This window comes from Lontra canadensis, unplaced genomic scaffold, assembly GCF_010015895.1.
Source record: "Lontra canadensis isolate GAN:19392208 unplaced genomic scaffold, GSC_riverotter_1.0 scaffold83, whole genome shotgun sequence".
In the NCBI taxonomy this organism is placed as follows: domain Eukaryota; kingdom Metazoa; phylum Chordata; class Mammalia; order Carnivora; family Mustelidae; genus Lontra; species Lontra canadensis.
In genome coordinates, this window is record NW_022631077.1 from 6,255,021 (window position 1) to 6,269,668 (window position 14,648).

At 42.2% G+C, this 14,648-nt stretch overlaps 1 protein-coding gene across 3 annotated transcripts in view; it reads left to right on the forward strand.

Annotated features, from left to right (window-relative positions):
- Positions 1 to 2,713: 2,713 nt before the first annotated feature.
- Positions 2,714 to 14,648, forward strand: part of NKAIN3 (sodium/potassium transporting ATPase interacting 3) — a 605,428-nt gene continuing 593,493 nt past the window's right edge. For all 3 annotated transcript variants that reach the window (XM_032882627.1, XM_032882628.1, XM_032882626.1), the window contains exon 1: positions 2,714 to 3,177. In XM_032882627.1, coding sequence (XP_032738518.1) covers positions 3,124 to 3,177 — 54 coding nt within the window. In that variant the 5' untranslated portion in view covers positions 2,714 to 3,123. The remainder of the gene's footprint in view (positions 3,178 to 14,648) is intronic.

A 14,648-nucleotide genomic window follows, 5' to 3' on the forward strand; every position in this document is an offset into this window, starting at 1 on the left:
ACACTGGGCTCTACTCCATTCACTCCGCGGCTCTCTCTTCCCACCACCAAGCGCTTGACGGGAAGCAAGGGAATATATCATTTACCTTTGCAAACCTGGCAACCAGCATGGCCCTTGACATAATAAGCAATGTAGAAATGAAGCAAGAAAGACATGATTGAGGAAGGAAGGAAACGAAGGGAGGGAGGAAGATTTTTAGTTCGTGAAGCAGTTCAATTTAGCAAATGAGAGTAAGAGACTGCAGTGAAAAATAAAGGTAACTTCACACAATTTTTAGACTTGTTATAGCATCCTCTTATCTTTGCTTCTTCCCTCTTCCCCTCTTCGAAAGCCAAATGCATTTTCAACTGTCTTCAATGATTCCAGGAAGAAACTCCAGTCATGGTCTATCAGTAGAGGGGGCAGTGGGAAAGGGAAAGATACTGGAAGACTGGATTGATCCCCTGAAAGGACACTGCCTGGGTGGTACTGACTCTGGAGGTGGAGTCAATGCAAATTATTATACCTACTTCCGGAGAGCGGTTGGCTCCAGTGGGGGTGTTTCTTGGGTCCTAAGCTTGAGAGGCAATGGTGAATGTGGTAAATGTGTAAATCAGGGAGCTCTTGAGTCAGATTACCTGGCTTTGCATTCCTTTTCATCCGTTCAGTAGCCATGAGACTCCCTGTTCCCATTTCCATATCCTTTTACTGGGGATGCTCAAGGTGGTGCACTGATCTCCTAGCTCTTGTGAAGATTAAGTAAGTGAATATACATAAGGCATTTACACTGGTGCCTGGCAAGGACCCAGGGTGTGCTGGCTGCAAATTTCATACTTTCTAAATAAGTAAATAAAATGATGATAAAAAAAATGTATTTTGAGGAGAGCATATGTAAGGTGGAGAGAAAGCAGGGACACTATGTTTATTATCACCATCCATCACAATCGTTGGAGACGAAGAGACTATGATAATTTCTGGAAGTTGTAGATAGACTTGTTCATGTCCTCTGCTTCTTCAGCTGCCTCCTACAGCTTTCAGAGGGGCTGATGCCTGAAACTTTCTGTCCTGCCCTCTAAGATACACTAAATCATTTATTTGTCAGGGTCCATTTTTCCTTATTGTTTTCATTCATCATAAATCGTGATGGTTACATTTATTATTGATAAAAGAAATGTTGGTCCTTCATCCCTTGATGCCTTAAAGATTGGGTCAACAACAGTAACAACAACAAAGGCTTCTGACTCCATTTTCTTCTTCTCTGTGATAATGGACAGAAGTGGAACCTAAACAATGAATGTTTTTGGCCCTTTTATGGTCCCAAATCCTGAGGTTATTTCTGTGTCCCTATTAAAATTTCAAAGTTACCATGCAAAGATTTTTCTGGGAGCTAGAACTGTTTTCAGTTACAAATGTAGGTCCTGGAGGAACAGTCCGGAAAAAGGCAGTAAATTGCAAAACAAAACAAAACAAAACAGCCTATAACTCCCTTTCATGCCTGCAGGAATGACCTGAGCATCGTTTCCATGTGAAGAGTGAATGTTTTAAAAATGCAAAGATCTCTCCCTTTCCTGCTAACCTACCACGAAGGACCCAGGAGAGCAGCATTAGGTTAGAAACCGGGTTTCTGTGCCAAGTCCTGAAGAAAGCCTCTTCTGTGACAAATGGCCCGGAGGCTTGCTCCCTGCTCTTGCAGCGTGCTGGAGCGACTAGAGTAGTTCCACCAGGTACGTACAGCAAAGGTGCCCATGAAATTTGACATTGGGCCCCAAGACATTTGATCCGCGGCAGGCCTCCTCTGCTCTCTTCTATTACGCGAGCCAGAGCCAGAGAGTCTCCTTGGGATTCATGGAGAGTTAGTCTGGGATTTTAACTCTCACTGGGACGAGGTCTTATTTCCAAACCCTTTCTCAGTTTTTTTCGGAGGAGAAATCACATCCTCATCGCGGAAATATTCTCCATTCCTCGAAAACAGACACGCATCCTCTTCTCTCTCGCTTCGTCTCCTCTCCTGCCTGGCGACAATTTCAAAGAGCCCTTAGTTGGGAAACCCAAAACAGAGCTCCTCGTGGCGTCCCGGCTCGCCCCGCGCTCCGGCCGGCGCTGCTCTTCACTGCCGCCTCCTCGCCTCTGGCCACGCCAACTCGCTCCAACTTTGGCTCCCAGGCTCCAGCAGGGGCGCCCTCTGAGCAACCGACTGCGGCGGGCAGGAGCGTCCCCGGCCCCGGGAACCCCGAGCCGCGCTCCCAGAGTCGGGCGGAGTAGACGCGCCAGCGCAGCGTCCGCCAGCCCGCTCCTCTCCGGCCGCCCGAGCTCGCAGCCTCGGGTCCCGGAGCTCCGCCCGGCGCTGTGCGACGCTCGCCCCACCGCCCCTGGCTGCTCGCCTCTGGGACCTGCTTCTCCGGACGCCAAGCCCTCTCGACTCCCACCCTCTCCACCTCTCGGGCAGCTCAGCAAAACCCAGTCCCCTCCTCTACACACGCCTCTGAGGGCCCTCCCCAGCCCCAGCGCAAACCCCAGAGAGAAAGCCCAGGCCGGGTCTCCCCAGCTGGACCCGCCGCCGAAGGTCTCTACCACCACCGCCAGCCGCCCCAATTCACGCTCATTCATATTCATCATTCTCATTCTCCGTCTCCCTCAGCCTCTCTCTCTCCAAAGACTCCTAACAAGACTGGCTGAGCCTCCTCAGCGGCACTCCCTTTCATTCATCGCCTCCCACCGCGCGCGCGCGCACACACACACACACACACACACACACACACAACACACCCCAACCCAGACAGCCCACTCCACTTTTCAGACGCCCACCTCCTCATACTCCCCTCCCCTAAACAGACTTCCACCCACTCACCATCTGTAGCCTCCCTTCCGCCCCCCGCCCCGCCCGCCCGGCTCCCCCTCCCCAAGAAGCAGACCTGCACAGTGGGAGGCAGGGACCCCGCCAGACGCTCGGGTCGAGCGCGCCGGACTGACCTCTGCCCGCCCGGGAAACTAACAAAGGCGGTGCGCCAGCCCAGACCCCAAGAGGCGCGAGCGGCGGCCGCGGGCCGGGCAAGCGCCGGGCGGGGGCTGCTCCGGAGTCGGGAGCCGCGGCGCCGGAGGACGCAGATCTCTCCCCGCGCGCGCCGCTCGGACGCCGCCGGCACCATGGGCTGCTGCACCGGGCGCTGCTCGCTCATCTGCCTCTGCGCGCTGCAGCTGGTGAGTGCCCCGCGCGCCCCAGTCCCGGGACCCGCGCCTGCCCTGGGACCGGCCTTCCCGGCCCCTCTCAGCGGACCTTCGGACCCGCACCTCCCTGGCGCCGGGTGGGCGTGTGAGCTCGGAGCTCCTGGCGGCTCCCGCCTCCCCGCCGCCCGGACTCTCACAGCCCTCCCGCCCCCGGCGCTCAACCGATCGCCCTTGCCTGCGGGAGGGCGCGGTCTCTCCCTCTTGGCCCCGCGCTCGGGGGGTCTCCGCGCACCCTGCGGGCGTCGCCTTGGAGGTCCGGGGGCGCTGCGGCGGCGCGGGAGAGTGAGCGATTTCCCCGCACCGCGCCCCCGCACCCCACCCCTGGTTGGACCGCTGGCTTTAGCACCCTCCGCTTTCCTGCTGAAGTTTCCCCGGGGCTTGTGGGCTCTTTCTTCTCGGGATGATTTCCAGTAACGTTGTTTAATTAGAAGGTGCTTGCGAGTGCTCAGGTTCTGAGCAGACAGAAACCGCTTTAACTCTTATAGTTAAGACTAGGGTGATTCTTACCTTCAGCAGTTTGAAAGGTGGTGCTTGAGGAGGCTTGGATCTCCAGGGAGGAGGTCTGGCTGTGTGGTTTTAAACAGAGTATTTCGGCCCCTGCGCTATCAATTTCCTTTTAGATTTTGTTGAAATGTTGCAGGTTCACACAGCGACAGACTGACAGTTGTCATCAGGGAGAGAACAGAGTGGAAGGCTCCATTGGCAGGGTGGCTTGCCGAGGGAGAGCATGTACTGGGAGGTGAGAGATCCAGAGTGAAGGGGAAAAAAGCTTTCATTTCAGTGTGTGTGTGTGGGGGGGTGCTTTTCTAACATATGTCCTATAGGGACTTAGACTGGATCTGTGGTCTGTTCCGTTGTCACTTGAGGTCAAGGCTACAGACCCATCATGTCAGACTTGTGTGTGTGAAAGATTCATAGACATCTTCTCCTTTTACACTTAAATTCTGTACATGCTTGGCCAAGCTTTCTTCAAAATGTTGTTTTTTAAAGTCACAAACATTAGTGTATTTTGACTAGCAAGGGGAAAATTTTTCAGTGAACTTTACTGAGTAATGTCAACCCTTGCAGGACTCATTAACTGAGAGATGAAATAATGCTCTTTCTTTGATAGTTAGCCCTTGTTCCCATGAATGTATTAAAAGGTTTCACTTTTCTCTTGCCTCAGTGTTCCACTCTCCCATTAAAACCTCACTTTAGACCTGTTCTTCATTGTTTACGTAACAGGTGCATGATTTATGTATTTATAGAATTGCAATCAGGGGCAAGTTTTCTTTATGTCTATAGGCTAGTCCCTTCTGTCCTGTTGAGGACATATTATACAGAGGAGTTTCCTGAAAAATAACTTAAAAAATCACCTGTACATGAATGTTTTCTTTCACTAAGGAAAGAAGGTCTTAGGATAATTTACACTTCGGTTCTTAGAAATGAACATGGCTTATAAATTGGAAAAAACTGAATAAATATTTAGTCAACTCTTGACTATGCAAGATTATCGTTAGGCACACTGGATTGCATAATGTATAATGGCATAATTCTTTCTGTTGTACCTGGAAATAACAAGTAAGGGGTTTTGATGCAGTGGATTTATCAATACAATTATGATTTCCTTAGTTGGTATTATAATACATGTGATGATGATATGTTTGGTGTTTCATCTATTAGCCTGGAATGCCTCCCCTTTCCACATACACCATCTCAACTGGTACAACTGCAAATGACTCTTCAAAACTTACCTCATAATTCTACCTTCTCAGTGAAGTGCTCCCTGGTGCTCCAGGTAAAAGCATTCACTTCTTTTCCTCGAGTTGCATAGCACTTTGCTTTTTTCTCTGTTGGATCACATTTCATCTTCTTATATCATTTTATTTGCCTCTCTCATCTCTAGACTGTAAGCAACCTGAGGAGAAGGATTAAACATTATTCATCTTTGCAAAACTTGAGAATTCTTAAGAGAGCTCATATTAGGAGCTGAAATGTATTTGCTGAATGTTTGATAATAATTAACATTTGTAATCCACACAGGGTTTTAGCATAAACTATTTTATTTTACTCCTAAAATTATCCTCTGAGGAAGGCACTCATATCACTAGTTGACAGATAAGGAAGATAATACTCAGAGTTAAACAACTTTTCCAAATCAATAGTTTTCTCATGGTAGACAGGGGTGACGGTAAACCTTTAATAATTGGATCTCAAACAAAACAAGTATGTGTTATATTACATACATTATTACATTATGATACTGTATAATACACTATGTAGCGTGTATTTAAAGAATGTGTAGCATTCACTTGACTAATATTACTATGGCTACTAATATATGTAATGTTCTTTATCATAAATTTTATATAGCCAGTTTAATGCTGCAGATCTTTTTGTTGAATTTGGTTAACACTTGGTTCTGTAGTTCTGATATGAATGCTGGATGATGTCTTTATTTACTTTGAGGGGTAATAGGAAAGTGAAACAAGGAAGCCAGTACTGGAATTTCACTCCATCAGTGATGTGATGTTGGTTCACAACCTCAGAAACTTCTGGGGTGAAATTCAGAACTGGCCCTATATAGGGAAAGGAGGAGAGACTGAAGGAAGAGGCAGGCCACTCCAGATTGGTAAGTGGTAGATTTCATAAGCAAGGTAACTTACACATGAAGTTGCTACAAGATGAGTAGGTCATTGCCCCACCTTCTAGAAACTTAACAGAGCCCTTCACTGGGTTCACTCAGGTATATCATCTGGATGGTCTGAATAGCACACTGCTTTCTCAAGGCTGTGTCCTTGAAATGACACCAACAATGGGCAAGATGTATATTCCAAGGACAGGGGAAGGAGTAAGGAGGCTTGTATAGTCCTGGTCCAGCTCCAGGGTCAACTGGCAGTCATGTCCTCTCAATGACCTCCTCTTTCAGCAGATTTCTTTGCTGAGTTGGGTAATCATTTTCACATGCTGGAAAATTTCCTCAGTTTTTTTGTGTGCTATTGACAGGATAATGACATGACACATTTTAGGTTTAATATATGTTACTAGAAAACATTCTCCATGGCTTTCTGAAGCCTAGATCATCAACAGAACAGAGTTACACCCTGATTTTTAGCATTTGCCAATTTCTTTGGTGTAAATATTCCCACCTTGGCCAGTTTTAGGTACACCATTACATAGCATTTCTAGCATACAGATAAAATAGGCATAAATAACCTCAAAAGCATGGTGAAACTAAGATAGTAAAATAGAAAGGGATATGTTTTAAATATTTAGTACCTCTGTTTTAATATTATTTACTTAAATTTAAGTTTATATTATTTAATTTTAATAATTGCTCTAATTTAACAACTGGCTCACAAAATCGTAAAAATGTAACTGATTCTGAGCGGGTATAAGCCAACTCCAACATGCCACTGGGTAAAACCAGTAAAAACCGGGTAAGAAGTTCTAGTGTTCTTTCCACTGAAACCAGCTGTCATTTTTTTCCCTTTCATGTTTTTTTTTCCTGCTCCCACCAACTGTTGGAAGTTGGAGGTTATGAAGCAGTAAATAAGAGTGGGTGTTGAGAGGGGAATGGCATGTGGAGAACACATTTGCTGAAAAGAATCTACATGCTAATGACTAAGGGTAACTATGCAGGTCATTAAAAGATGGCACATTAACTCTTTCTAAAAGTTAAAGACACAAGGGAAGGTTTTTATTATCTCATTCACATTTCCTCCAAACCCTGCTCTGGAGTGAAACATCAGGTTGAGAATAGGAATTGGAGAGAACTCATTTTTAGGCTAGTGTATTTGGGGGAGCTTTGCTTTGCAAAAATCTCGGTCTTTCTACTTTCTTTCTCTTGGTTATCTCCCATCCTTACTTTTTCTCCATGCTTCTACCCCTAAGCAAATTTGTGTATTTGCCCCAGATTTTACATTCCTGTTCTTAATTCTACTGAATGAATTTACAGAGGAATTGAGAAGCCTGAATGCACATCCATAGAAAACTGTGCCAAGTAATCCTTTCTGAAAAAGCCATTCACCACTGTGTAATGGATTCATCGGGTCACCTAAGGACTTTTAAATATATATTTTTGTAAGGATACTTTTCATTTTGCTTGTTTTCAAACAATGTGTATTCTATGATCATGTATGTGTAATCTAGAAATAAAAAGGAACACCTGATCATTGGCTTTTAGTAAATCTTTTTTAGTCGCCACATTTAAAGAAGTCTTAATTGCATTTTTTTAAAGTATAAAATTGACACCGCATGCCACAGAGCCATCTTCTTATAGGGGCCCTACTGACGTGTTGAACTTACTAGGTTGGCAAGGGATTGTTTCCACAGAGCTTAAGACATTTTCTTCATATCACAGAGGAGACTTGAAGACACATTCGACAGAACTTTTGTCCCTGGTTGTTGTATTATTAGAGGAGATTTATTGCATCACTTTATGGAAAGGTGACAGCCATATGCCTTTTAGGCCTAATAATCAGCAGAACAAAATTTGAAACTTTTGCTTTACAGACCTATAGTAACAGAAAACTTTAGAAGATTTATAGAAAACACACAGCTTTGAACACATTCATAGTCTGTATGTTTTTATTTTAGAGACCATCCTTTCAAATTAAAGAAAACTAGTGTTGTTTTTTTCCCTCACAGTGAAAACCAAGTTAACTTTCTCTCCGTACCACATTCAAGCTATCTTGTCACCACCTGTTACCCAGTCATGCTGAGGTAAAAATGTGTTGAGAGGTGTCTGAATGATGATGGTGTCCTTGTGGTAACATGTTTTAAACTTAGTTTTATGAAATATAGCACTCATCTGGACTACATATTTGGCAGTGGATGCAGAGATACATTTATTTTGCTATGTAGATATACTGATACTTTTGCTTTAACATGTTTTTCATTTTATCAGCTCTTTCTTTTCTCCTATGAAATATAATCCTTAATCATTTAGTTTCCATTCCTCCTCTTTATTGAAAAACTCTGGTTCAATTTATGAAACTGAGGAACAGTTAAGGAAATGAAATTATGCTTAATAATGAGACTGGTGTTATAACATGGTTGCCGTTGAAATCCTTAAAATATTCTGCATTAGCAATTTTTTTTTTAACAAATCCAGATCCATTTATAGCTCTCTTATTATCTTGTTATTTAAGTATACATTCGAAGTACTGGATTTGCTTGGGAAATAGTCTATTCTTATGGTCTTGTTATAGGTTGATTTGTGTGTCGTACCTCCCCACACCCCTGCCTCCCAATTTTTATTTTGAAGTCTTCATCTCTGGTAATTTAGAATCTGATCTTATTTGGAAAAAGGATGATTGCTGATGTACTTAGTTAGATGAGGTCATATTGGAATAGGGTGGGCCCCTAATCTGTATGACCGGTGTCCTTATATAAAGAGGAAACTTGGACACGGGTATGCACGCAGGAAGAATGCCATATGATGAGGAAGGCAGAGGTTAATGTGATGTTTCTATAAGCCAGAGTTTGCCAGAGAAGCACCAGGAGCTAGGACAGAAGCATGGAACCAATTCTCTCTTCTGACCCTCAGAAGGAAACAATCCTGCCAAAACCCTATTAGTCTAGCCTGCAGATATCCAACCTCCAAAACTGTGAGACCACATAATTTCTGGGGTTTAAGCCACTCAGTGCTATTGTATTATGGTAGCCCTAGCCAACAAATACTAATCTTTTATTTTTATTCTTCTATTTTCTTAGGACACTAATCTTATATTTCTTTGTGTTTATCTCTTTGTGTATGTGCTAATTCTTTTACTGGACTTTAGGTGCACAAAGGGCAAAGACTTTGATTTACTCACAGGATCCTCCACTCTACCCTACAAAGGGTAAGCACTCAGTATATATTTGGAGAATAAATGAATGCATAGATGAATACTAAATTTTATTGAATTTTTTAATGTGCCAGACATTATTCTAGGTACTTTATGTCTATGAAATCATATCGCTGTCACCACCACTCGTTTTAGAGATTGAGAAATTAAGGCAAAGAGAGTTTGAGTAACATGCCCAGAACCATAGAGCTGGAACCAGGGTTCAGATTAGAGTCTGCACTCTCTTTACTTTGTTCTATGCTTCTTGGATCTGAAATAATCAACAACATTGAACAAATATTCAGAGTCCCTAAGCAGGGGGCGTACTGGTGTGAATTATATCTGAGGGCTGAAGGGCTGTCAATAAATAAGTAAACAAAGATTAAGTACTCACAGATGTTGTTCCGTGTCATTAAGGAGATGAAAAACGTTCTTCTTAGATGGGGTGGTCAGGACGACTTCCCAGAATCTGGAAGCTGAGTCTGAAAGAATGACCAGGAGTTGGTCATGCCAGGAGTTGGTCATGCCTCTCTTTGCATGACCAACTCTTGGTCATTCTCAGCAGAGGAAACCAAATGGTCAGAGTCGCCAGTTTTAAAAGAGCATAGTGTGTTCCTAGGTGCACAGGAGTCTGGTGTGGCTAGGGTGCAGTGGGAGAGACTGCGTGCTATGAGCTGGTATTGGCCACGTGCTCTGACAGCTAACTTTGTTTAAGGGGCAATATGGAGCCATTGGAGCACTGTATCTTTTTTTTTAAGGAATTTTTATTTATTTGTTTGTTAGAGAGAGAGAGAGAGAGAGCGTTCAAGCAGGGGCAGCAGCAGGCAGAGGGAGAAGCAGGCTCCCCACCAAGAAGAGAGCCCTACACCGGACTTGATCCAAGGACCCCGGGATCATGACCGGAGCTGAAAGCAGCTGCTTAACCCACTGAGTCATGCAGGTGCCCCCATTGGAGCATTTTAAACAAAGTCGTGCCATCATCTGACTTACATTTCAAAATACCCTCACTGCTGAGTAGAGAACAGATTAGAGGGAAACCAGAGGAAATGGGAGACAGGATGCTCTTCGTTATTCTGAGCAAGAGATAATGCAAGTCAGGCACATGTCATAACAGCACAGATGGGGAGAGGATGGACTTGAGACATGATTTAGGAGGTGGGACCCCTAGGACTTGCTGATCTACACATCTTGTATAACAGAATGTAACTGGTGCTTTTCACTGAGAGTGTGAGAATTGGGTGTTGTGGGGGTGAAGGTGGAGCAGGAGTGTTTGCCTGGAGGCATAAAGGTTCTGTTGGAGACACTTTGGGATTCTGATACCTAAGGCTGAGTACCTGTAAGGTTTATGAGCTTGGAACTCAGAGGGTAAGACTGGACTAAATATTCAGAATTGAGGCTCATGAGCAACACTGGTCTTTAAAGCCCTGGATGAAATCACTCAGAGAGAGAGAGAGAGCGTAAGTGCTCCAACATGGAAATATTTGTCTATACTTGTCTTACTTTATTCTTCATAAAATGTCAAGTGCTATTGATTTTTTTTTTTTTTTGGAATTTTCCCCAATTTTAATCAAATCATTTTCGTTCTGGTCACTTTCATGTTGGTTTTTCTTTTGCCTAGTTTGTTTGTTTGTTTTGTTTTGTTTTCCCCTAAAAGGGTAATCCATATCATAAGATTTTGAGAAATAAATTACTTTCTTTCCCCAGAACTTCATTAGTACTTTCTACTTAAAAAAAAAAAAAATTACTTTGTTCATCTTTTCCACCATTCTGTTACAGATGTTACAATGTATGTTTTGGGATTCTAGGAAAAATTTGGACAATTATCTTGATTACATAAGGAAGACTTTCAAATACTTTCAGTATAAGAAATTCTGACTTAATATTACTTGAGCTTTGGGTATTAGAGACAAAATGCACATTAATATAAACTTTGCAGAATTTCTTTGCAAGAGTTTACACGCATGAGCAGAAAAAAGAACAGATCTATATATGTATATTTGGACTGTTTTCTTAAGCATTTGTTTTTTATCAGGTGAAGTATGTTTTGCCTAATATAGCAGGATTCAATTGTTACTTAGTAACAATGGGTTATTAAAGATAAAAACAAAAGCCAGAACAGAAAACACAGAATTTGAGGGCTTTTAAAGCAAGATGATAAACAAGTAGAAGAATGTCCCTTCCTTTCTCCCAAGGTCCCAGTGTCCAAATGAAACAATAATAGTGTTAGGCAGAAAAAAAAAAAAAAATGGAGCCAACAGATGACCAGCACAATGGAAGAGTCCAGGAAGAAAGGAAACAGAATGTATTTGAGAGAGCGGAGCCTTAATCTAAGGTTGTGTGCTTTGTGCGCTGTGTTGAGCTGTGTTCGCCTTGCTTCAAGGGGAGCCTGACATGGGGCTGCAGAATTGGCTGCCTTTTAGTTTGGCATATTTTACAGTTAGCTGCCTAATGTCATTGCGGAGGTGATATGGAATAGGAGAATAAATATATTAATTGTTTCGAAAGGAAAGCTCATTAATGGGTAGCTTTTAGGACTTTTTGGTAGTTTAGACAACAAGGAGAAGATGAAAAAGACAACGAAAATGATTATTTTTTAATTGCTCATTTTGATTTTCTTGTAATACTTCTCATGTCACACTTGGAGGTGATTTTAATATTAAAAAGTGAGATTTTTCAAACATCATTTTGGAGGTGTTCTGAATGTCAATTTTAGGGAGACCATTTAGCAAAAACTTGATAACGTTTGAGTGGACCTTTTTTCTTAGGTGCATCAAATATTCATGCTTTCTAATTCCCATTAACACTAATTGGTATTAATGTGTGTGAATCTTCATGCATTTATAACAGAATATAACATTAGACTAAAAGATAACACTTTATCAATGATTAGTATTCACAATGCCAGTTAAAATGTAGTACAAGCAAATTACACATCACACAAACTCATTTACATTTTTAATTTGGTACATTTTGCAAACATACTAAAATAAAATAGGACACAGGCCCTAAATCCCTTTGATAGAACATTTTTATCTTATGGTCTAGGTCGAGAATTGGAGAACAGATATTTTAAGATGGGCATAAATAATTCTTGTGAAAGCGTTGCATCTTACTCAATGCCATAGGAAAGGTGAAACTTTTGAACAAGTAGATTGTTGTTGTGTTTGCTGCCGGTGAGAGAATCCCCATTTCCTTGATTTGGAGGAAAAGCATCTGTCTATTGAGAAAGAGATACAAGAGTGAAGGCCAGTGGGCAACAGGCGTTGGGAAGCAGGGCAAGATCATGGCAGTGTTAATGATATTGTTCTTTCCTTTGTGTTTTTTTGTTTTGTTTTGTTTTGTTTTTCTTTTTTCCATAGAGGAGTATTCTTTGGAATGGTTTTCCTAATTAATTGTATTTCAGAATTATAAAGTAGAATTAAGTGTTTGAGTTTCTTCTCTCCACTCCCTTCATGGGTATGTGCATTATGAATGCTTTCCTACAGATACCCAGTTACTTTATTAACAAGAGGTATTGGAATAGGATTTTAGCTATCAGATTCTCGTAAGAGATATGAGGTCAATGGATGTGATGATAAGTCGTAAATCTATTTCTGACGGTTTCTCTCGATTCCAGTAATTAGAGACATGGCTCTACTTTGCTATTGATTAATATGTAGTATAATAAGTGCTTGCATGTGGGAAGCCCTAGGCGATAGAGGTTGATTGGTTAAATCGGTTAATTAAGGTACAAAGAAGAATGCTCTACACTCATATGTTTCCTGTACTGATAACTAGCTGTAAATGAGCATAATTAAGATAACGGGAAATAGAAAATCCTCGTTAGTGGCAACTCTTTATCAATTTGTATTTAAAATATAAATTCTTGATGAGGGAGCTCTTGTAAGTGATAGTTTAAGAAAGGCAGTGCATCTTAGATTTGCGGGGTGCTTAAGAAATTAATCTAGAACTGTCTTTAGCACCATGGTAGGACTATGCATGATTCTTCAACACTGAAGACTCTCTTGTTGATTCTAAAATATCTCTGAGAATGGAAATTTTTACTATTAGCAAAGTCATCCTTATGTTTTTTCTTTTTTTTCCTGAAAGATTTTATTTATTTATTTGACAGGGAGTGAGCAGGAGAAGAGGGAAGGGGCAGAGAGGGAGAAGCAGGCTCCCCGCTGAGCAGGGAGTCCCAAGTGGGACTTGATCCCAGGACCCTGAGATCACATCCCGGGAGCCTCAGGTCACAACCCGAGCTGAAGGCAGACGCTTAACTGACTGAGCCACCCAGGCACCCCTGTGTTTAAATTGAATTTCTCAGGCTTTGATTTCTAATTTCTCTTCTATACACATCCCTTTTATGTGGATGAGGAAGAGCGGGTGGAGGGAGTGAGGTCCTGGAGCTGGCTTGTACCAGCTGGGGAGAGTTCGCGGTTACATTTCTAGAAATTCTGCGAGTCGGTTGTTAAACCCAGCCTTAATTAAAAGTTAATTGTATACATTTTAAATTAAATTAAAAACTCAACCCTTCCTGATTATTTTACTGCATCATACCGTGAACTGTGCTATCCGTTGTGTCTGTATGATAGAACATTCTATAGAGCAGGGTGCTGTTGACCTTCTCTTTCTAACTCTGCATCCAGTGAGATCATATTGGTAGCTAAAAATCTATTATGGTGGAAGTATTTATATCAAGAAAATACACAAAGAAAACAACTCAGGCCCTCATGCCACCCCTCAGAGGCAGATATTAAACATTTACCAGCATGCTACGGGGCCGGGGCTTTCCTCAGAAGAAAGGCAGTTTTCTTGTCCAAGGAGGGTCTGATTTATAAGCCCTTAATGTAACTAATTAATGCATGAATAGAAAGTATATTTCCTAGCCTAAATGTTTTATTTATTGCTTTGAGTGCATCTGTAAAATTATTTAAACATAATGGAGGAGTTTTTATTTTCAGAAGTTCCAATATTAACTGCTTTCATGTAATAGCTCTCAGACCTCCCTGTACATTGTAGTTGGTAACTGATTTGTGACTACAGGATCCAGAATTGATAATAATTCCTGAATTTCATTTCTGGGTGACCGACTGTGCTCTAGAATCCCTCACTACAAGGGAAAGCCATTTCTCCCTTGTGCATGTTAATCGACTCCCATGAGTGTTGGAGGACTTACTCCAGTGCTCAGCTTGGCCACCTGGCTGTGTTATTGGTTCTAATTAGCTCCTTCCACAGGGATGCCAACTGATCAATGGCAAAAAGATCAAAATACCTCCTTGCATCACATCTGGTTCTTCTAGGCTTCAGATGGGCTTCAGTTTCTGTTCTCCCCACACTGAAAATCCTCAATGTCATTCCTGAAGGAGGCTCTCGGAAGGAGATTCATTTGAAAACACATTAAAAGATATTTATTTTATTTTCTTACTAAAACCTATTTTTTGAAAAGTAAGCATTGTCACAAATTGGAACAAAATCTTATGGCACCTCAGTTGCCTTGTTTCATTCTTTGAACATCTCCGTAGGCAGATAATTAATATAGTCCCATTTCCAGATGAGCAAACTGAAATACAGAGAAATGAAGGAGTATATGAAATTGTTAAGATACGGCTTAAGCCATCAGAAATGCAGGAATGTGGGTAGCAAAATTCTATG